Here is a 24,516-nt window from a genome sequence, read left to right on the forward strand (position 1 = left end):
AGCTAGGGGTCCTTGGTTCGCAAGGAAACGGATTCATTTCAACATTCTATCTGGTTTTTTTTTATTGATCTATTTTATAAATGCACCAAAAAACAGATGTAATGCTTTCCACTTAGTTGCATTGCACTCCTGTTTTGCTGGTTTCCATATTTAGGTAAACTGTATCTGTCAAAAAAACACTAGAGTTAACATAGCCTCATTAACTGGCAAAATGAGCCCAAAAATGGGAAGAATTTGTCTGCAGCACCAAAACACAAAATCTATAGTTTTTGACTTCATAGTACACAGTTGCTCATCATTGTACTTTTGATAGACGTTACTGTTGTTCCCAGAGGTGTAACTTGAAGCTCTTGGGCCCAAATCTGGAACAGGCCCTTACTTGCCATTTGCCATTGGTAATACTGGTGTCATCATTTGTGGTGCAGGGACAATCGGGGCTCTAATTTGATTAGTACCTCGTCGTGCCTTATAAATACATCCTTGGTTATTCCATAGAGGGAGCACTCATCTGCCTCAAGTTTGCTGGGTAGAAGTACAGAGAACTTTCCAACATCCATACTTGAGAATATACATACACATGTTGGGAGATAGAGATGTGTGTATATATATCTATATATATATGTGTGTGTGTAGTTCTAAGAAGTTCTCAAGTATAAATATATCAGGGGACAATACAGAGATCTCTTCCATCATCTAGTTATGCCCAGGACTGTGAAGGTTTCTACACGACATGGAAGGGGGTTCTTTACTGTAAGAGGACTGAGACTGTGGAACTCTCCACCTGAGGTTGTGGTGATGATGAACTCACTAAAAGAGTTCAAGAGGGGCCTGGACACCTTTCTTGAGCACTACAATATTACATGTTGTACTCGCTGATTATTTCAGAAGGGTCGGTGATCCGAGGATTATTCCGGTTGCCAGAGTGTTTAGCAGGAAATAATTTTTTTTTCTTAAATGGGGAAAATTGGCATCTACCTCACTTGGTTTTTGGGTTGTCTTTTTTTTTTTTTGCCTTCCTCTGGATCAACAATGGAGATGGGGCTAATAGGCTGAATTGGATTGACGTTTATCTTTTTTAACATACTATGTATGTTACTAAGTAAAGATGGTGGAAAATTCTTAGTATTTCTACCCAGAAAATCTGAGACAGATGAATGTTCCCATTATATAAATGTATATAATATATGCTTATTAGTTGGTTTTTTTTCCTGTTTTTGTACAGAATGTGAGCACCTAATTAGAAGGATGTTGGTGCTAGAGCCTTCGAAACGTCTTTCAATTGCTCAAATCAAAGAGCACAAATGGATGATGACAGAGGTTCCCGTGAATCGACCTGTCCTGTATGCACATAATCTAGAGAAGGAAGCTTCTATTGGGGAACACAATGAACAAGTCCTGAGGCTCATGCACAGCTTGGGGATAGACCAGCAAAAGACCATTGAGGTAAGAAAGCACTATAATCAAAATCCAATGGCTAGACTTAAATGTAATGACATGAAAATGATGGTTTCAAGCTGTCGAAGAAAAAAAAAATACTGAACATGCCATACATAACTCACTCCTGATGCTCAGTTTGGCCAAAGAACTGTTTTGAAATCCGGTTTTGTTTAATTGCCTATACCAAATCCTAGTTCTGGCCATTTGATTCTCTTACCTGATAAACTGAATATCTGCAGGCTTCACTGCATGTATGGAGAATGGCTACATACACAGTCCAATTGGGACTGTAGGTCATTCATTAATTGCATTTTATGCCCATATCTTACTATGAGCCTCTTCTTTTTGTGGGGATCATTTTCAGAAAATGGGGCATTGTTGTCTACCAAAGGTCCCTTTACACAGGATGACTGAAAGACCTCCCGGAGACTTTTGCTCCTGTGCTTTTACACAGGAGCGATAGTCATTCTGGGAATGGAGGTAGAGCGGGCTGAGAATCGGTCCTGCTTGCCCAACTCCATTCACTGTAAGCAGGCAGTCGCTCAGATATTGAGCGACTCCTGTTAATACGGCCTGACAGTCACTTGGTTTTTCAGTGAGCTGAAAACCAAGTAACCCCAACAAATGAGCGATTTGTCATTCAGTGCCCTGTTGGCGGGCCCCTTGCACACGGGACAACGACTTGCCTAAATTCGCTGTCTCCAGTGATAATCGCCCCATGTTAAGGTATTGTTAGGCTAGGCCTAAATAAAGGCTTTGGACCATGCACTGCAATGCAGCAGTTGATGATTTGAAGATGAAACTGTAGCTTGTTGTATGCATGAAGTATTAATACTCTGGAACCTCCAAGCATACCGCCAGGCACCCGCTTAAAGGCTTCTCTGCTTATGCACCACATTGTGTAAATTCAAGTTTCTAATCAAGAATTAAAAAATGTGTTCTATGTTTGATAGCGTCATTCACTAACAGCTGCACAGTCTATTCATTTCAATATGGTGCAGAGTAAGAGGGACTTGATTTACTGCACTCATTTATTTTTTCCCTGCTGATGTCAACCGCAAGAGCAGATAGAAAAAGAGAGCGGGATACAATACCTTGGATAACTTCACCAAACAGTGAATTATAAGCTGCTTGTATGCCTTGTAAACAGAAAACTTAATGAAGTCCTGTGATTACTGCAGCCTCTGCACTAATTCATGCAGTGTGCAGAGGCCCCCATACACCTTCAACAACTGTTGGGACAGCTGCTTCCAACAGCTCCAACATGCACATGAATGTCAAGCTTGGAAAGGCAATACCCCTGATCCTTTTTTTTCTCCATCCCTTGATATCCTCTGTCAAGGAAAAGTTTAGCCAATCCCATACATAGCGGAAAATTGCTGTTATAGAAGCCTAAACTAACTGGAGAGAGAAAACGGGCTCTAAAAGCACTGTGAATTTTGTTTTTATTTTTCACTGGAGGTAAACTTTACTAGCCATGCATACATCATCTAAGCAGGCTATTGTATGCTGATGATCTTATAAACTGGTGGACTGCAAGTTAAAGTTGAGCCCCTAACGCTATTGCATGTTTACTTGCAGTCTTTACAGGACCGTAGTTACAATCACTTTGCTGCCATATATTACCTCCTGGTGGAGAGACTAAAATCTCACAGAAGTAGCTTCCCTGTGGAGGCCAGGATCGACGCACGACAACGGCGACCAAGTACTGTTGCAGAGCAAACAGTTGCCAAGGTAACTGTGTTTCCTTTCTTAAGGGGGTTGTCTGGTTTACTGCAAAAGTGAAAACCTTTGAAAAAGGCAGAAAGAGTAAAGATTGAAGGAAAAAGTATCTTAATAAGTGTTGATGGAGAAAACTGGTGCAGAGAAGAAGTGGCGGGTACGCTGCTTTCATTTGTAGAAGAGGATCTATAAAATTGCAGCTGTAATCGGTTTGGTTGCTATAGGCAACTGCCCCAGTTTTCCCCTTGAAAAATTTTTGATAAATATGTCTTTGTATTCCAGATTTGCATTTCATGTAAATAACTGTTTTCTGGTATCCAAATGTTTATTTTTTATTTTTTTCATGTTCAAAGAAATACTATGGGGCAGATTTACTATTGAAAATGCACCAGAAAACTGTCTTGCATGCTTTGCACCACATTTATGATGCGTTAGATGCTTTTTTTCCGTTTAGCTTGAAAAAGGGGCATGGTTTTCTGTGAAGGGTGTGGCTTCACAAAGAAAGGTGGCGTGGCCAAATTATGACTTTTCCAACCAAAATACGAAACCATTTTGGCACAAAATCTGTCAGAAAACGAAGCCAACTAATAGGAGGTATAAGTTTGGACTAGGCAATCTAGAGATGCGCCAACTTTATCATCCAGTATGAATCTCTGGGATAAATCTGTTGCATTGTAAGACTGTCTAAGCTTGCACATCTAATTATTAGACTGTTTTAGTAAATCTGCCCCAATATCTTTTTTTTTTTTTTTCTTCCCCATGCCACTAAGTTGGGAAATCACTGCACACAAACTTTAGCATTGTGCCTTACCGCTTTAATCTTTCTCTTACTCCTATTTCTCTCACTTCATCCCTCTTCTATCTTTCTCTTTATATCACTCTCTATATCTCTGGCTTACTTTCTGTCTTTATCTCATGTATCTATCAACACTCTATCCATATCACTGATATTTAGAATGATCCAGACTATTGCATTAAAGCGACCCTCCGATTCTGGACAAACAAAGATGGTCGCACTGTCTTCCCGCCTACCTGATGCACACTGTGCATTAATATGCATCATTAGTAAGGATGAGCGAGTATATTTGCTAAGGCACTACTCGTCCGAGTAATGTGCCTTAGACGAGTATCTCCCTGCTCATCCATAAAGATTCGGGGACCGCCGTGGCTGACAGGTGAGTCGCGACGGGGAGCAGGGGAGAGCGGGCGGGAGAGAGGGACAGAGAGATCTCCCCTCTGTTCCTCCCCGCTCTCCCCCGCAGCTCCCCGCCCCGCGGCGGCCCCCGAATCTTTAAGGACGAGCAGGGAGATACTCGTCTAAGGCACATTACTCGAACGAGTAGTGCTTGAGCGAGTATACTCGCTCATCCTTAATCATTAGTCTTAGACACTACAGCTGCTTTGATTGGCCAGTGTTGCTCATATTAGCAGCATTACCCAATCAGATCGGCATGTAGTATCTTAGACAGCGGTGTGGACATCTTGGTTTGTCCAGAATCGGAGGGTCACATAAGGCCCTATGCACATGGGTGTATTTGCATTGCGGAATCCGGAGCGGGCATCCACAGCAAATACTGCCCAAAGACATAGGAAACAAAATCGCCTTTCCATGTCCACAAGCGGAAATCAATTGCGATTTTCCACTCACGGAGGCCTGCGGAATCCGACCCGGCCGTGTGCATTAAGCCTTAATCTATAACCCCAGGACTTTAATCTTTGGCCCTTTCTGTGCTTAAAGCTTTCAATCACACCGCAGTCCCACTAATTCAGTGCTTACCTTGTAAACATCAGGGGCAATAAAATATAAAGAAGTTGGCAGCGCACCATATATTTTATTAGATTTGTTACCTCCAATGTGCAGTGCACTTATTATATTTGAAGTGTAATTTTATTATATTGTAATACGTTTTTCATGTGTATGATACCCCTTGAAAACGAATGCCCCACAGCCGGGCACAAAACATCTACAAGTTAAGAGAAGTGTCAGTGTTTGAAAAAGTTCAAATAATGTGGAGTCTCCCGTGGTGTAGTCTCTGCGGTCATAGATTTGTAGTAATAGCTGTCTGCTATAATCTCCCATTTACCTGAGATGAATAAGCGAATACCTGTTTGGTTATGTAACGTCTGCCTGTTAGGTAAGATTACGGAAGCAATCATGTATATCGTTATTATGGGGTGGGGTGTGATGGAAACTATTATAATTATAACTCGGAGAGATTTATCACGTCATTGAGTTCAATCCGTGCAGACTGACATTGGCGCTGATGTGCCACTACAATGCCACGAAAAACAACGCAAGCTCCTCGTGCGTTCTTGTATGTGTCGCCAGCAGCGGCTGAAGACTGTTTTCTACAATGTGGATATATGGATATGTTTAGAGGGAGGATGACAAAGTTAATGTGGTCTGAAAAACTTTATAACTGGTGTTAAAAAAATAAAAAAAAAATAGATAGATATATATAGTGTTGCAGAGGTGGAAGCGGTGACATTGCTACGAAGGCAGTCCACATTGGCATTCGGTAGAGTCAGATTAGCTGTGTAAGACCTTGAATTGTATTTGCAGTAGAACGTCTCGGGACGGCCGATTGTTATAGTTGGTTTGATTTCCGCACCACAGAAATGTTCTCCTGACATCCTTGGTAGGCAGGCTCAGGCGGGAGACAGCTTGTGGGTCTTGGAACCGATGATCCAGGTGTGGTAATTGAAAGGTTTCTGGGCTCTGCGCCAGAGTATCACATGTGGTGAATGATGCAAGCCCGAAGGTTGGGTACAACCTCACCTTACCTGCCATGTGAGAAGAAGCCAGGGCAGATGGGGACATGAGACGAAAGGACATGCACTTTTCATTTTCTTATAAGAACCAGATGGCAGGATGTATGTTTCCTTTATAAACTAAAGAGAAGCTCCCTTTAAGAAGCCAACCGTGAGAGGCGCTTGGAATAAGGAGTCTCTTGCTAAAGTTTCTGTGAGGAGATTTTCCTTTTTGACTCATGAAATGTCCTGTTATTTTGAATTTGCTCCCATGCCATGCGGAGGGCATTATCGGGTCCTTAACAAAGGGGTGACTCGAATGTCTTTATTTATTTTTGTCTGTTACTGATTTTTCATGGTGGCACTCATGCTAACAATTCCTAAAGAAAAGTCTCAGGGACGGAACATTCTACAGCAAATTCCACGTCCAAAACAGAATTAGAATTAAAATCAGCTGCGTATCTGCAGCTAATTTCAGAAGTTACATGGCTCCTCCTCACTTCCGAAGTCTTCGTGCTGTCAGTACATCCCAATAGCCGGTGGCCTGTAGTGAGCGCTGCTGGTTTGGTGATGCAGGAGTGTCCTCACCTGACAGGCCACTGGGTGCTGGGCCACTGACAGCACAAAGACTTCGGAAGTGAGGAGGGTCGCTGTATCTTCTGAAATCGGCTGAGGATACACAGCTGATTTCAAGGCAGAATATGCCTTTTTTGGGAAATGCTGCGAAATTTGCCATGCAATTTTTCATTGTTGAACTTCTCTGTATTTCTGTCCCTTAGGTAACTTTTTTCATGGGACAACTTTTGGATGCTTTGCACAGGAGCGATGATCACTCTTTGAATGTGGGAGGAGTGTGCTGGAGATCTCCTGGGCCGCCCGCCTCCATTCAGAATAAACAGGCAGTTGTTCATAGATAAACGACTGCCTGTTTACACGGGCCGACGGTCGCTTGGTTTTTAGGTGAAACCAAGAGACTCTAACAAGTGAGTGATCGTCGTTCACTTGCCTTGTCGGGTCCTGTGATTACAGGGGATGACAGCTATTCTGAGCCATCACTTGGACGGCTAAGAGCTCCTGTAAAAGTACTCCTTTAGGTCAAAGTAATCGCTGAAGGAAGCAGCAGAGTTTGCTTTACTGAAATTAGTTCTTATGAGCATGTGCACGAAAAACAGACCAACTTTAATGTGTGTGTGTTTTTGTGACGTACACTTCGGTGTGTCATCCAGTTTTTTCTCATTTGCAAAAAAAAGATGAAGGAAGCCCAATTTTTTTCTAGAATTGCTAATAATTAATGAGCAGTAAAAAATGGACCAAATGCGGATTTGTGTACTGTTTTTTGTTTTTTTTTTTCTGCACACCTACTGACTTGAATGGGAGGCTGTTGTCTGAGAAGTTGGACAATAATAGGACATGCTGCAATGTGGTTTTTTTTTTAAGGTCCATTTAAAAAATCTTGTGAGTCTGCACAGCCCTATTTATTGCAATGGGTCAGTATACTGTCAATATGCGGTCATTTGCAAACACAGGCAGCACACAGCGGTGAAAATCCTTTGTGTGAATAAGCTCTTATCGTGATTAACATAGAACAGATTATATGGACGCTGATGCATCCCATGTACCCTGTTCCCCTGAAAATAAGACCTACCTGAAAATAAGCCCTAACATGATTTTTGAGGATGCTGAATGATTTTTCAGGATTTTTGAGAATGCCTCAAATATAAGCCCTGCTGCGAAATTAAGCCCTAGTTCCAGTTAACAAAAAAAGTAAAAATTAAATAGTGTCCAGGCAGCTATATGTGTAAAAAAGTGAAATCCTTTGGAGCAAAAATTAATATAAGACACTGTCTTATTTTGGGGGAAACAGGGTATATGCTACTTATTATAAAGAGTGTGAGGAAGGGTTCACATTACTGCATACAACCAATCTATAGCGAACATGTCACCTCGTGGCCCATCCTGCAGAGTGTGAATGTATTGATTTCACTCTTCAATTAGCAGTGAGAGGTAATTGGTGACGCCACTCCGCACTTGAGTAAATGAATGACAATGGCAAATAATGCTTGTGGCAATATAGCACAGATGACTTACAACAAAATTGTAAATGTGGAGTTGCATCTGCTACAGTAGCTATTTTGCTCATATGCTTACATACTAGTCCACCTAGAGGTATATTTCAGGGAGGAAAGTACAGTAAATTAATTCGCCTTAAAGGGGTTGTCTGGTTTCAGTTAAAAAAAACAAAAAAACAGGAAGAGGTGGTAAATTGCATAAAACAAGCATCTAATAAAGCCTATTAGCCCCATCGCCACCGCTTCGGCTCCCACCACCAAACTGTGATTACTCAGCTGCATCATTGACATTGAAAGTAAACTGAGACAAAGCGCCCATCTGTACGTGCTTCACCTATATGTCCATCGCAGTCAATTAAGTGACGTTTTTAAAAACCTTTCCCGTAATAAGTCGCTAACGATTATTGCCTGGTTATTTTTTGGGTCTAAATTAGGCGTGACTTGGCAATAAACTTTGCATTCCCTGCTCATACGCAAAGCTGCACGGCCTATTAACCATGCCAACAGAAGTTAATGCCCTGTCAATAACAATAATTACTGTGATATAACAGATAAACCGGTGGTTGCACAGCATCCTGAATAAATCATCGCTGTCAAAGCGAAATAAGTAGCCCAAGAAACGGGCTGTCACTGCAGGAGACCATGTGACGGCCGAAAGTAAGCTCCTATTTGCATAACAAGTTCACTCTTGCCTTCGAGCAATCGCTGAACAATACGGTTACGCAGGCGCTACTGTTCCTATTGTGCTTCTTAAGCCATTCATGAAATATTTTCGTCTTATCAATGTTTTGGTGTGGAGAGGTGAAATGACCTTGGTGAAGGTCACTGGCAGATAGCACTGTCTCCTCTATGGGGAATGATTGCTATTTATTAATGAAATGTTTGAATTATTTTGCATTTTATTCTATTGCCAGTAAGTCTTTTTCAATAACAATTATGTGTTTATGTATTGCATAGTTACATAATATTTTCTGGGCTGGTAGAATACCATTGAGAAAGTCTTTATATGTGTTGAATTGCATAAAATGGAATTAAAGGGATATTCCTTTCACTACACGCTATTGCTTATCCATAGGAAAAGAAATAGCGTGCTGATCATGGGGTTCTGACCACTGGGACTCCACACCGATCCTAAGATTTTAGCCTAGGGATGTCCCAAAGTGTGGGCAGCAAAGGGCAATCATGCGCCCCTCCACTCTGTTCACTTCAGTGGGACCACTGGAGATAGCTGGCTTCAAGTGCTTGGCTACTTCCAGTGGTCCCAATGAGGTGGATAGGAACTTTGCAGGTAATACCAAGCCAGGCCACTGCAGTGGGCATGGTGATGTGTGTTTTTGGCAACACAATAGCGTACCAGCCCAGTGAACAACTGATCGTGGGGTTGTGAGAAACAGACTCCCGCTGATCCACTTTTGATGGCCTGCCCGAAGTAAAGATAGACCATCAATACTTTAAGGGGCTTTCCAGGGAAATGCTATTGATGACCCATCATCAGGTTAAGCCATCAATTGTTGATCGGCTCGGGTCCACCGATCAGCTGGTCAGGCACCCACTGTCAGCACCCCAATACACAGGGGTCGGAGCGAAAGTAACTGGCTCTGATCCCTGTGTGGTGACCTGTGATTTTAATTGCAGGCACAGCTCTCATTAAAATCAATGGGAGTTGCCATTGTAGTTACAGGCTGCAACACGGATCAAAGCAGTGGCCTCTGCTGTACCCCTGTGTGTGTGTTGCAGCGCTGACCGTGGGCGCCTGATGAGCTGATCGGACGGTTTCCTGAGTGGTGGACACCAGCCGATCAACTTTTCGTGACATATCCTAAAGACAGTGTTTCCCTGAAAAACCTCTTTAAAGCTGGACAACCCCTTTATATTTTGACTGTTGGCTTGTTAATTGGCAGTCAGTTAGTACTCATTACATTTACAGAACTTTTGGGCATGCATGACTGCAATCCAGCTGCGTCTCGGACAACATAGCCACTGTCACCTGAGATTCTACTCTCAATTCAATGGGCCTCATTTATCAAAACTGTATAAAAGAAATCCTGTCTGTGTTGCCTACAACCACCAATCACAGCTCAACTTTCTTTTCTTAAACTGCTCTGTGATTGGTTGCAGTGGGCACTAAAGGTTGTCATTTAGATTGTTTTGGTAAGTGTGGCCCATTGAGGCAGACTTGCAAAACTGTCTAAAAGAAAAACTGTTTTTGTTGCCCATAGCAACCAATTACCGCGCAGCTGTCATTTTTCAAGACAAGAAACTAAAATGAAAGCTGCACTGTGATTGGCTGCTCTGGGGAACAAAGAGTTTCTCTTTTAGACAGCACGGTGGCCCAGTGGTTATCACTGTTGGCTTGCAGCACTTGAATCCTGGGTTCAAATCTGACTAAGGACAACATCTGCATGAAGTTTATATGTTCTCCCCGGTTTTCTTACTCACTCCAAAGAAAAATAATGCTAATGGGGGAATTTAAAATTGTGAGCCCTAATGAGGGCAGAATCTGTAATATCAAGCAATGTAAAGTGCTACAGAATATGTCTTTCCCCTCTTTCTTTCCCCTCTTTCTTTCCCCTCTTTCTTTCCCCTCTTTCTTTCCCCTCTTTCTTTCCCCTCTTTCTTTCCCCTCTTTCTTTCCCCTCTTTCTTTCCCCTCTTTCTTTCCCCTCTTTCTTTCCCCTCTTTCTTTCCCCTCTTTCTTTCCCCTCTTTCTTTCCCCTCTTTCTTTCCCCTCTTTCTTTCCCCTCTTTCTTTCCCCTCTTTCTTTCCCCTCTTTCTTTCCCCTCTTTCTTTCCCCTCTTTCTTTCCCCTCTTTCTTTCCCCTCTTTCTTTCCCCTCTTTCTTTCCCCTCTTTCTTTCCCCTCTTTCTTTCCCCTCTTTCCCCCAAAATCTGAACGTCCAATAGTTTCTTCAAGCTGCACCAATTCCCTGGAATGCGACACCCCAGACAATTAGGTTAATCACCAATAGCCACAGTTTCAAGCATTTCCTAAAAGCACATCTACTTAGGGAGTCCTATAATATCTGCTAATCTAAGGCCAAATGCCCACGGCCGGGTCAGATTTAGACTGCGAAATCTTTCAGTGGAATCAGACCCTGTGCCCCGGCGTTGCCCCCCGCATACCTGTCAGTTGTGTTCCTCTCTGGCAAGCAGCCGTACATGCGCAGTGTAGAGAGTTGTACCAGCGATGATGCGGTTCCACCGAGACTCGCAGCTAGATGGATGGCTTCCATTGACTGCAATAGAAGCCATCCATGCGAACCTCGCACTAGAATAGGACATGCTGCGATTTATTTTTTTTTTCTCCTCAAGAACGGAGAATTGCAGTTGATTTACGCTCATGGGCATGGAAAAGCGTTTTCTTTGCATGTCCTGTGAGGAATATTTGCTGGGGCATCCGGTGGCGAACGTACGCTGCAATTTTGTGCGGGCTGCGCACGGCCGGCTTCCATTGAAGTCAATAGAAGCTGTCCGTTCCACGGCCATTTTGCAATCATTATTGCAGAATGGCCGCAGAAACTGCATCATCGCCATAGCGACGGCACGGCATCCTCTCAACTGCGCATGTGTCAGCCGACGCATTTGCAGCAAAGGAGGCCGCGTCATTGCCATAGCGATGGCGCGGTGTCCTCTGTACTGCGCCTACTCCACCTGGCACATTTGCAGCAAAGGAAAAGACGTTGGACAGGTAAGCTGGGGTCACTGGGTTGAACTCCGCTGCGGGAATCCCGCCTGCGGGATCCAACCCACCCGTGTGCAGACGGCCTTACTGGTATGTCATAAAAAACTTTGACCCTTCTTTTCTCAGTGATGTACGGATTGTGTCCCTGTCTTTTGTAGTATGTTTGTAATTAAATCCCCAAATCTGTTCCTTCTTTTTAGATAACCCTGTATAAATATTATTAGAACACAATGGGAGTTTGAGAACTTGGAGACAACTCATGTTGTTCTCATTCTGAAATGACTTTGTGATGACTAATTGGTAATAATTCCTGAAGGTCTTACTAGGGGTGCGTTCATATGTTGAGGAAACGCACCAAAACCGCATGTTACAGTTGCAGCACAAAATCTGCAGCTTTTTTCCCCACTACATGTGAACAGGATTTGCTTTAATCCCATTCCCTTTAATAGCGAATGCGGAAAAAGTGAACTTGTAAATTCTGGAAAAAATGCATAAGGAAAAACCCATCCATGTGAGATCAGGAATATAAATGGATGTATAGTTAATTTAACATGGCAGATGCTACATTTCACACATTTAGCTGATTATTTCATGGCTTAACTGCCTTAATATAAATTTAAATACTTGACCTTTACTTCTATGAGTCAAAGCTGCTCCGGTTTACCAGCAAATGTTGCATGTAATGGGTAGAAGACATACAGAACGTCCTCGCTGTGTCAGTTGCAGCTCTACATCCTTGTATACATCCTCCTTACTAACGGCTATTGAATCACACGGAAGGGTGTTTTGATGAAAAATGGATTGCAGCCAATAAACTATCATGCAGTCAGCTGGTTTTGAACAGCATCCATCCTCTGCAGGAATCTATTAACATACTTACCACAGCCTTGTGGCATACAAATCTAGCATGTTTAGTACGTGCCTTTTTTTAATGCAGAAATGTTTAATTTTATGACCTACGTACTTGCTACTTTTTAACAATGGCTGGGGCTTAGCGGAGAGGAGGGTGGCCTCTCATGGCCTGAAGGATTATAGTGCATATCTAGATGTTACTTTTGGGCATATGGACAGGCAGAGATATGTCAAATATGTTAATAGGCGTGCACAGTATTAAAGGGATATTCCAGGCATTTAACCCCTTTCAGTACTGATGACCTATCCTCTTAGTAGTCAATGGCTGGGGTCTGCTACTCAGGACTTCAAGCAATCACGGCCCACGCACTCAATGCAGCAGAGGTGGACGTATGTGTTAGGGTCAGATCCAGAAGTGCTATAGGAAGGATAGCTGGCATTGATTTCGACAGGAGGGAAGCCTTCTATTTGCTGCAGTGAATGCGGGGGTTGAGATCAGGTGATCGCCGGAGGTCCTGACTGGTAGATCCCCACTAACCAACTGCTGGCGAGGATAGGTCAAGTAGATATACCATGCCATCTTACATTATAGTTGTGAGCTAGACATAAAATGCAGTCCCGTGTATTTTGTAATTCTATATAGTAAGGGCTGGGCCATTCGTATGAGTTATACAGTAAGGAAAGTTATAACCAGGTTGCTTGTGTTAAGTCTTTCCTCAAAAAGATTTGAAAGGTCCTTCGGCCTTGTTGCTCTGTCTTTAGCAAACCTTCTGGTAGGATATCATCTACTTGACAAAATAGTGCCTATAGGAAACCAAAATCGGATTAAAAAAATTTATATATATTTTGAGATTGTGTTAAACTTACTATATTTTTTACAAATCTGTCATTTTCATATTTTCGTTAGATTATTTAAAGTGACAGTAAAATTCCAATGTTATCAGGATCAACAACTTTATATGATGTTGGCATGTCGCCTTACTTGCTATGAATACTAAATGTGTCTGTCTTGGTTGATGTTTGTATAGACGAGCACGGTGGTGTCTCCAGTGAACCTCTTATCACAAAATGTAAGACTGATGAGGACTCCAGTTCTCGCAGAAACCTCAGCGGTGGAGCCCTTCTCCTACCCTCAAACCAGCTGCCAAGGGGATACCACATTCCTAGAGGAGGAGGCTGTGAATACACCACCGGTAAGTACCTCTACTGCTGGATGTCATCATCTTGTGTTTCACTAGAATGCTTTTAGTAGAAAATGCTAAACATTCTGTAAAATAGGTTGGAGAATGAACTTGAAGATTTTTGGTCTAGAGGTGTGGTGCATTCAGTTCTTACCTGGAATTTCCGGCTTGGGAGTTGTCTTTTTTTTTTTTCTTTTTTTTTTTTTAATCTTTTCAGTCAGTGGTTCAAATTTTTGCTTGTACGAGTCATTCTACTCTTATAATTGACTATTGTCATGTCTAATTAGCGGTATGGAAGCTTGCTGATTTAACTTCTGTTGCACAGTCTGTATAAAACTGTAGAGTTAGCAAACAAACCTTTTTTTCCTATAGCCGTAGAAGACTAATCTGTCTGTTGCCCATCCTTCCAGGCATGGCTGGCCTTAACTATGTGCAGCTTGTGCAGTCACATAGGGCACTGACCAGTAACTTGTAGGGGGTGTAGGCTGGGGGTAATCTTCTGCCTTAGATCTGCCCAGCCAGATGATCATCTTCCTCTATGTAACAGTGCCTCTTTGCTCTGTCTCCTGCCCAAGGATGTTCCAAGGGGCCGCTGTCACCCCCATTAGTCCCGCTGCAATTCATTTGCTTTGTTCAGATACCGCATTTATGTTAGGAGCTTGGTTCTGGTGCTGTATTTATGCTGTGTTAAGATAAACAAGAATCCTTAATAAATGACTGATACAACCACTTATAATGCGGGTGATAGGCTAGGGGCGGTATTTTATTAGTGTGTCCATATTGGGGGGTCATTTAACCCTATAATGGGGGAGCTGACCTCCACCTCATCAGGATTGTTGCCTTCCTCTCGATCAACATGGCAGTATTATAGGTTGAACTTAATGGACCTGTGTCTATTTTCAACTATGTAACACACAGCTGCATGATCCCTATGAGGTTGGCAGCTTGTTTGACCACCATAACAGGGACGGCATGAATATACCTATATTTGGAAGTAGTGGAAAAAAAATACCATGAGGTTGATTCCGTCTCTGGGTGGTAATACCACCACTGCTGACTGATTTAGTGCTCAGTGGTGGCTGTCTTCTACCATGCACATTGCACTACCAAATATTGCTCTAGATTTATACTTCCAAGCCCCATTTGATAAAGAGGCCAAATAAGCCAAAAGACACGCTGGGGCTGATTTACTATTGAAAATTCAACAGTCTTGTGGCACAATTTGCGCCAGAAAACTGTCAAACATGTTGTGCGCCACATTTACTATGCATGTTTAACAATTTCTGACACTTTTTTGCAGTTTTTGATAAATGGGGCATTCTTTCATTAAAAAAAAGGTGGCGTTGCCCAAATTGCACCAAACTTTTTTGTCCAACCTTTGGTGTAAACTAAGCCAACTAAAATGTGGTCTAAACTTGGCTACTATGATAAATGGGACATATTTTAAGACTGTCTAGTCAAAGTTTGCACTCTCTAACTTTTAGACAGTATTAGTAAATAAGCCCCAATAGTTTTGTCACTTGAACTAATAGCAGAACGGACCTGTCCCTGTAATAGGTTGCCCGTTCATAGGGCAGCATATTCAGCTGACCGATCCTCTTTAGTATAAAATATAAGGCAGTTCAGAAAGGGCTTCTAATAAAAGAGGTGCAAATTCCTTATATTCAATGGGAGGAATTTTTTCAGCATAGGAAATCCATAAAGTTGGCACATGCCATGAAATGTGTTGCCGTTAGTGTTTGATTACGTGCACATGTTCCAGCCTAGGCGAGGGGGAGGTTATGATAGGTACTTTAACGTTGCAACGATGAACAATCACTTGAGGAGTCGTGATAGTTCAGCTTCAGAAAATCTCAGCTGAACCACTGAGAGCTGTAAAAACAATGTGTAATATCCTGTATTTTTAGCTTCACCACAGGGATCCTCTCAGAAATGTGCTGCCGCTTGCACACACGGGGAACAGCAACATCTTTTATAAGTGCACAAGCACCAAAGGGATATTAAAAATCATTCTTCTCCATGTTAACAAGATTAGCACTGTCTGAAGAGTCAAGGGCACACGCAAAGTTTACTGGATAACTATTTGTAGACATCAACTCTTAAAAGCCTTGGTGCCCTAACTTGGGTGCTCAAGGGTAGCTGTGGCCCTCTGCTACTTATCCTGCATGACGAGCCTGTGGGCCTTTAACCCTTTCCAATCCACTCTCTGACGTCTTCCTACATTCTGATTGAAGCTTGTATAGCTCCAATGTCAGAAGACGTCCGACAAGGTATTCTTACCGTCTATTGCCAGCCACTCCGCTGTCGGAGCCTCTCTGGCGCACACACACTGGCTTTAGCCAGCAGATGGCACCGTTGTATAACAGCAAAAAGAGAAAGCCTTTTAGGAAACCCTGAATCCAAAATTGGGTGGGAAAGGGTTAAAGGGATTTTCCCAGAACTAAGATATTAATGACCTTCTCCTCAAGATAGGTCATCATTATCAGATTAGTGGGGGGGTATCCAACACTCAGGACCCCACCGATCAGCTGTGTGAAGATTGCTGCAGCTTCTTCTCAGGAGTATGATGTCACATTCATTGGTCACATGGCCTGAGAGCAGTTCAGTCCTATTCAAATGGTTTGGATTGAGCTGCTATAACAGGCACTGCTGCTATACAATGTACAGTAGTGTGCACTGAAGCAGCCATGGTGCTTCAAATAGCTCATTGTGGGAGTCCCGTATGGTAGACCCCACAATGATCTGATACTGATTACCTCTCCTGAAGATCGGTCATATGTTAGTTTCAGAAAACCCCTTTAATATACAGTTCTGTAGCTAATTACCTTCCCACAGCAATACTAACATTATATCAGGGGATTTCTATTTAAGCAATCTGCTTTTATATTTAAAATGGCATCAGAGTTAGAATTGTACTTTAATAAAAGTTTATTAGGTGTAATAGAAATATGTCAAAAGTTTTGATCGGTGGGGTTCAGGCGCTGAGACCCCACTGATCACTGAATTGAAGGGACAGCAGCACTCACCTGAGCACTGTACCCCTTTGGCTGTTCTCAGCTGCATAAGACTGGCTCATAGAAGGCATCTATAGACTTCTATGTTCCTGTCTTTAGCTGCCCTTAACTGCCGTAGAGTAATGAGCAAAGCTGATGGGAGAGAATGCTTGGATGGACATTACAGCCCTGCATTTCAGCGATCAGTTGGGATGTTAACACCTAGTCCCCCACTGATCACAGCTTTTGACATGTCACTATGAGATGTCAAAAGTTCTCCGAAATTGCAATTACTCTTTAAATCTATGGAAACCTGTGTGCATGAAAAATCAATATACACATATCTTACTAAACGACGCCCTCAAGCTCTGCTCACTTCCCCCCCCCCCCCACTCCTCTTTCAGAAGCTGTGTAGCATAGCCACACCCGCTCAATACTACACAGCCTCTCTGAGTAGCTGCTGGTCTTGTTCCCCCTCACCTGGAGTGAATTACAGCCCTCTGTAATAGTAGTGTTCTCTGCTCTCTGTCCTTCTGTTCTCCTGCACCATTCTCCAGCATTGCTATACAACCCTCTGTAATAGCTCAGTGGAAAGGCAGATAATGCACATTTGCAGCAGGGCAGGGGCCAAGCTGTCAGTTTACTCTGACTGAATTAACTAATATTTCGGATCCTGCAATCAGCAGTGTCTTGGAAAATGATACAAGCACAAAAATCAAACAATCAGACATTTTTAATGAAAACCAATTACAGAAAGTCTTCCATTCCAAAAATACACTGCTGGAAAAAAAACTGTTAAAAGATGTACATAGCCTTTATGGTAGCGACTAATTTAGACTGGGGCAGGCTATTTGCATTGTTCTTCAATAGGATTTCTGAGCACGTAGTCTGAAGCCGTGTCTCAAACCTGTTGCAAAACTACAACTCCCAGCATGGCCTGACTGCTGCAGTTTGCAAACCACTAGTTACAAAAAAATATTTCTCTGCAAATTATAGCTTTAAGGTATAATCCTTTGTCTACCGCTGTGTACATGTATATCTTAGTGCGCTCCTTCTGGCAAAGGAAAAGTGGCATTTGGAAATAGTTCATCAGAAGACACGTTCCATTCAGTTTTCAGTAGGGACACTTTAGAGCTAATTGTTTAATTGATGTACTTCTAACATGCACGTTCCTCCTGTGAGAACACCACAGCATGGACATCCAGTTAAAGGAGAAGGCAACGTGCGCTGGCATTATCAAGGCCGGAAAGAAATTAAGCTACATAGGAGGCCCCCTCTGGTTTTGAAGTTCAGAGGATCAACTGCTCACAGATGCAATTTTCCTCTGGAACGATTTCTTAGTCACATCCTGGAGAGAAATGATTAAATTCCCAAGTCTCTGCCACCATTTCCTGCATGGTTTTCTTTTGAGCTCCTTCCCCGCCAAAGGCATTGTTGTCATCTCGCTGATTTGAGTGCAATCTCGCTGATGCAAATCAGAAGTTTTCAGCATAACACTTTTTCCCCCTGTTTTAATTATATGAATATACATTATTTGCATGGCTGAGCCAGTTGACCTTGGGGCTCGCAGGATGTCATGAGTGTGTCAAAGTAATTAGTCTTCGTTAGAAACACAAGGCACACATCACATAGGCCACAGTCATATTTTTTTTTTTTAGGGGACATAAAGTGAGAATAATTCATTGAGCTTCAATATGCAGTGAAAAATGCACACAGGGTTAATGTTTTTGAGGACAATCTTGTAGAAATGATCAATAGTAGCTGGTTTTCAGCCTTTATCTTCAGCGTGGTTTCACCTGCATTGGGGATTCCGCTTTCCTACCCGGTTAGGGGAATCCCTACGTTCGAATGGTTCCTTCTCTGGACAGAACCGAACCGCGTCGGGCGGTTCACATTGACTATAATTAGGTCTGCCCACTTTCATGCCAGCTGCCCGGTTTTGGGATGGAAGAAAAAACGCTGCATGCGCTTTCTGGTATTTGCATTCGGAGGTTTCGATGCAGATGTGAAACCGCCCATAAAGCGACCCCCCTCCTAGGACTGGATATTACAAATGAGGCCATGTATTACCTTCTGAGATTTCACAAAGTGCAGAAATAGTGGAGAAATGGTGCACAGAAAATCGAAAGGTGCAATACCCAGAGAACTATCACTAGTACATATTGGGGCTCATAGAAATGGACATACACCGTCAATTTGCCATTTTCTGGAGGTTCTACATTAGATGGATCCACAGCTGAAGGGAGCACCTATATAAGACCCAGGTGTCAGAACAATTACAGAATGTCATCTGTACTCTACTCAAACATATAAGCACATTAGGACATGATGTTGTATGTTGTGTAATTACTCAGAAAGGTGGCAATATAAACTTGTATCGTCAAGCACATATTTTAATTGCCATATCTATTCTACTAGGAAGGAAATGGAAACTGTTTGCTTTGTAACCTTATATTGTTACATAATGAGTGCCAATCTGTATATCCTGGTACAGCTGGCTTGGGAGTCTGAAATGTATTAGAGGCCTCTAACTTTTTATTTTGTGCTTTGCTTACAGGTTAATGGCTGCTTGATGGATCCTTTACCCCCTATAGTTATGCGGAAGGGTTGCCAGTCTTTACCCAGTAACATGATGGAGACCTCTATTGATGAAGGAATTGAGACAGAAGATGATTCTGAGGATGATCCGGCTGCAGCATTTGCAGCATTTCAAGGCAGACGTAGTGGGCAAAGACGACACACTCTGGCAGAAGTGACCAATCAATTGGTGGTCTTGCCCAGTGTGGCACCAGACATGGAAGGTAAGACTTTAAGTAATATATGGTTAGAACTCTTCTCCAATACATATATACAATGTACACTGGAGGGAATACTCAGTTTTAAGGTATTCTTAAAGTGACCCTCCTGTTTGGGGACTAAATTCTTTCCCAGAACCAGAGGTGGAGGATGATGTATTTTCTGCAGTTTTTCTTCTATGCACTATACCTGCATTCTGATTGGCCAGAGCTGCACATGTGATCAGCACTGGCTAATCGGAGCTCAGTGCACAGTGTGCATTAGGTAATTAGGAAATTGCTGCAACTATCTTGCATGTCCAGAGACCAACAGATCGGAGGGGCAGCAGAGAAGAATAGATGCAAGTCGTGTCCCAAAACCAGAGGGTAGCTATAACAGTACTTTACTGGTTTTCTGGTGCAGAATCTGTTGCCAGGTACATCTCCTGTCTGTCAGATGGCCTACTAATAGACAGGAGATATACCTGGCAACAGAGGAGAGGGATCAAATGACTGTTTTTACGGTACCATGCAAATAAAATTATGTCATGTGATTCCTCTAGACCAATCAGTCAAGTCAGACTTCAGGAACTGTTGAGTGTGTACCAGTACAGCATTTAATAAATGTCCCAATTTATAAAGATCTGTGTGGTCTGAGCAAGTAGCCAGTATTTCACCTTTCAGTGCCCATATTGTCCTACATCGTCCACACTTTAATCCATAAGCTTTACCAGTTCTTCACCAGTATGGTGAATTACACCACTGGGTATCCACAGAAGTGTGGAGATTATGTAGGGTTATCAATTGTCTGATCCAGGTAAATATTAGGAAATGTACCGGTATGTATGTGCAGTTCACTGATCTGTATACAAAGGGTAAACGAGGTAGCTCTAGAACGAGTGACCTGGAAATTGGGTGATATCAAAATTTTAACTGTTAGGACTCTAGAAAGGGCTACAATGGAAGAATATTGTTGGTAAGAGGCATACAGATGCTTGAAGCAACTATTATAATAATCCCAATTCAGCGTTTGAGCTAACCTTCAAGCGAGCATCTTTAGTCAAGGACTGCTTTATACAAGTGTCTTCTTTTTACTGATTTGCCTTGGAAATTTTGCTGAGACCTCTGGTAATCACAAAAAAATGTTTTCTCTACAAATGTGTACATTTGTCCATGACAACTCGTTCATCCAACCAAGTGCAACTCAAGGAATGTTTGTATGAAGTGCGAATCTGACAGTAACTATGTGTACAGTTAGACTTCATTAATATGGCCACGTCCTGCTATAAAAAGTGGTGCTGGTTCCTTTAAAGCAGGCATTCTTCGCGATGAGGTGCCTACACAATTGTGTATTTGTACTGAATAAAAGAATGTCCTAGGCTCTTCACTATTACAGGGCTTATGCCAAGCTATAAGGTTACGTTTATGATCAGTGGGGGTCTGACTGCTGCGATCCCCACCGATCCTAAGAACAGGGGTACTGTCGGTCCCCAAGTGAATGGAAGAGCGATCGCATAGGGTGCTGTCATTGAAATGAGTGCAACAGTGGTGCTCTTACCCACCCGCCACTTAATTCGCCTAGAAACCAACTGGACCACCATTCTCGGAATCAGTGGTGGTCCTAGTGGTCAGACCCCCAGTGATCAGTTGTTGTTGTTGGAAAAAGCCATGTCTGGCTACTTATTTTGTATGCAGTGGTTTCATTCGAATGAAGGGTCGTCCATTAAATGCAATGGTCCATTCTTTTTCATAGAGAGGGGATCCTTCTCGATCACCTCCATATGACTTAAAAAGGGTTATCTGTGCAGCTCATTCACTTCAGTCACTACTAAAAGTATGGTGCTGTGTCTGGAGGGTATGCAGCATTGTGGCCTTCTCAAACAGCTGGTCAGTGACTGTGCTGAGAGATGAACACCCACGGATCTAGTATTGTTGACTTATCATTAGGATTGGCAATCAATTTTTTAAAAAATTGAAAAACCCCTTAAATAGAACATATAGACTAGGGCTGTATATATACATGTATGGCAATGTATAGAATATTCTTCTGAAAGTTGATCTGATCACCAAATGAGATCAGGAGGGAAAATTTTGTTTCCCCTTTGTTGCAGATTAGTTCCTGCTTCATGGGGGTAAAACAGATTTTGAGGTTTACCCAAAACACTTTCCTCCATCCCTTAATTGAATCTGATAAACTTACTTTTTCAACCATGTTAACTATGTAGCTCCATTTAACAGTTCATTCTTCAGCTGTTTTGCCTGTATTTCAATAGAAATATTGTTTGCTTCACTCACTTATTAGTTTCTTGAGTAGGATGTACATTTAGCCATAATATACAGGCCTTGGCCCAACACCAGCAAAGAGTAGTGAGGATGGCTTCTGTCAGAATGTTTAGTGAAGGCTATAATAAGAAAAAAAATCATATGTTCATCTTATTATTTGTTGCAGGCAAACTTTTTACTATTGGTAACAACCCATCTTTGGGAAGTGTTGACTGCGAATATGATATGGGATCTGTTCAGAGCGACCTCAATTTTCAGGAAGATGCCGGAGTTCTAACAGAAGTGACTATGGCTAACCAGTCTGTCACCAGGCTTACTCCACCATATATAGGTTTACGGCCTACTAACTTGGCCATGCCAGCCATGTCCTCTCAAAAGCGTGAAGCACACAACAGGTCTCCAGTCAGTTTTCGAGAAGGAAGACGGGCTTCTGACACCTCATTAACACAAGGTAGTGCTCACATTCTCCATTGTCCTATAAGATACTGCTTGTCTTTGTAATTATTTACCTCATTAAGCAGTAGAGGTTGTTTTATAAGGATTCTAGTTAATTATGTAAGGTCTGCCCATATTCTTCTTATGATTGTACGTGTTAAAAAGAAAAATTCCATCAACTGTCTCACCCTTCATAGTTGGTAAACCCACAACTTTTTGCTTTTCCATTGCTTATGTTGTGCAGAAGGATTGTACTTGTTTTTGTCTGTAACTGTTTCTTATTATGCAATTTTAGGAATTGTAGCATTTCGGCAGCACCTTCAGAACTTGGCAAGAACCAAGGGTATCCTGGAGCTCAATAAGATCCAGATGCTGTATGAGCAAATGGGACCTACTGAAGATCCAAATTTTGCATCCCATAACCTACAAGATCCCAACAACCCCCAGGTATAATGTAAGCTATGTTGGGGACAGCCTAATGAATGTGTGGAGCATTGGAGCCAGTAAAGGGGTCTGTGGAAAACATGCATGTATGATGCTCTCAAAATTGGGATATTAGATTCTGTTAGTAGTTTGCACTCTGCATATAGTAAAATGTTATACAAGACAAGTAGATATTCTAAAATGTCAGTATTAGAGAGGAGTGAGCGTACTCGCTAAGGCAAAGTACTCGAGTGAGTATTGCCTTATGCGAGTACCTGCCCGCTCGTCTCAAAAGATTTGGGTGCCGAGGGAGGTAAACGGTGAGTTGCGGGAGTGAGCATGGGGGGGAGAGAGAGATCTCAACCCCCCCCCTCCCTCCCGTTCCTCCCCGCTCTCCCCCGCCGGCACCCGAATCTTTTGAGATGAGCGGGCAGGTACTCGCAAAAGGCAATACTCTCTCAAGTAATTTGTTTTAGCGAGTACTCTTGCTCATCTCTAGTCAGTATCTATCCAGCTCTGCCATTCAAAAATGTCAAAGTCTCCTGCACTTTGATGTACTGCTGTCCAATTACTCTTATCCCAGTGAAATCTTAAATGCATGTTTTTTTGCTATCATAGTCCCAAAGTGAACCAATGATGTGGATATTATAGTATGAGCGCATATAGTTTTAAAAGGGAATCTAGAGATATTGGTTTCAGATCTACAAGGACACCATACACTAACCTACATGCATATAAGAAGTATAATCCTCTGGAAATTCAAATATAACTTTGCCATGCAAATTTTTAATGAAAGCTTTTATTTAGTATATCCCATTATTTGGGGATATGCTAATTCAAGGGGAAGGGCAGATTTCCAGTCCGCCTAAAATTCAGATTCATTCAAAATTGACTTTACTGGATTAAAGGGTTTCTGTCATCAGAATTTCCGTTTCTGAGATGCCACCATAGCGCTGCCTGTCACATGTAACAGAACCTTAGGAACGCAAATTCTGATGACATAACCCCTTTAAGAAGAGGGAAGAAAGGAATTTTTTTTTTTTACCTTTTTGCAGCAGTTTTAGGAGTAATTTCTTCCTTTTACTGTGGAGCCGTGTCATAAGGGTGCTTGCCAAGCAAAATGTATAAATGCATCATCAAAGTAGCATCTACAGTATGCGCTGCATATACACATAACCATTGCAGCTGGCATATACAATATTCTGGGTAGCTTTTCTATTGGATTGAATGCATTCCGTAAACATTTGTATGCAGTCTGTTGTAGACTCCCAAAGAGTACGGAGACATGTTCTATGCGGTATGACTGCTTAGAAGCAATGGCAGAGAGCGAGCATGCCCTCGGTTCCATCCCCCCCATTAGCCCTATGTGTTGTTAATATTGAAAATTAAATGATATGACTAATAGGGGGAATGAAACACTCAGCAAGCTATCAGTTATGTTAATGGCACGATACTAGGCTTGTTACATGGTTAACATTAATATAGCATTTAGAGTTCCCGTTGGGTTGTATTTATTATTTTATTGTATGTTCATCACATTCATCTGCTTTTGTTTTTGCAGCCGAATCTCTCTGCACAACTTCAAAATATTTCAACGTTCCCTAATAACCTGCAACCTCAACTACTGTCCAGGCGCCAGAGTTTGGAGACACAGTATTTACAGCACAGGCTGCAGGTAGGACGCGAACCACATATTGACTATGATGCAAATAATAGTGCAATTATATGTTGGGAACCTACTTGTAAACCCTTGTAATGCTAGTGACTGACTACAGGCTTCCCATGGCTTGGTCAGAAGCGTATCACCAGTGGCGGCAGACAATGTATTTGCTGTGAGACAGGGGGCCTCAGGAAGGAATAACTCGGCCAAGCCATCCTTTATAACTGAACAAGCACCAAAGAACCATTCTCATCCGG

General features: G+C 42.3%; 1 protein-coding gene across 1 annotated transcript in view; it reads left to right on the forward strand.

The window, feature by feature from the left end:
• Window positions 1-24,516, forward strand: part of SIK2 (salt inducible kinase 2) — a 143,640-nt gene that overhangs the window by 108,838 nt on the left and 10,286 nt on the right. Inside the window, exons 8-14 of the mRNA XM_066606967.1 lie at window positions 1,223-1,443; window positions 3,019-3,171; window positions 13,539-13,703; window positions 19,242-19,485; window positions 21,908-22,192; window positions 22,472-22,623; window positions 24,161-24,274. Coding sequence (XP_066463064.1) covers window positions 1,223-1,443; window positions 3,019-3,171; window positions 13,539-13,703; window positions 19,242-19,485; window positions 21,908-22,192; window positions 22,472-22,623; window positions 24,161-24,274 — 1,334 coding nt within the window. The remainder of the gene's footprint in view (window positions 1-1,222; window positions 1,444-3,018; window positions 3,172-13,538; window positions 13,704-19,241; window positions 19,486-21,907; window positions 22,193-22,471; window positions 22,624-24,160; window positions 24,275-24,516) is intronic.

The sequence above is a fragment of the Eleutherodactylus coqui genome, chromosome 6 (assembly GCF_035609145.1).
Source record: "Eleutherodactylus coqui strain aEleCoq1 chromosome 6, aEleCoq1.hap1, whole genome shotgun sequence".
Classification (NCBI taxonomy): domain Eukaryota; kingdom Metazoa; phylum Chordata; class Amphibia; order Anura; family Eleutherodactylidae; genus Eleutherodactylus; species Eleutherodactylus coqui.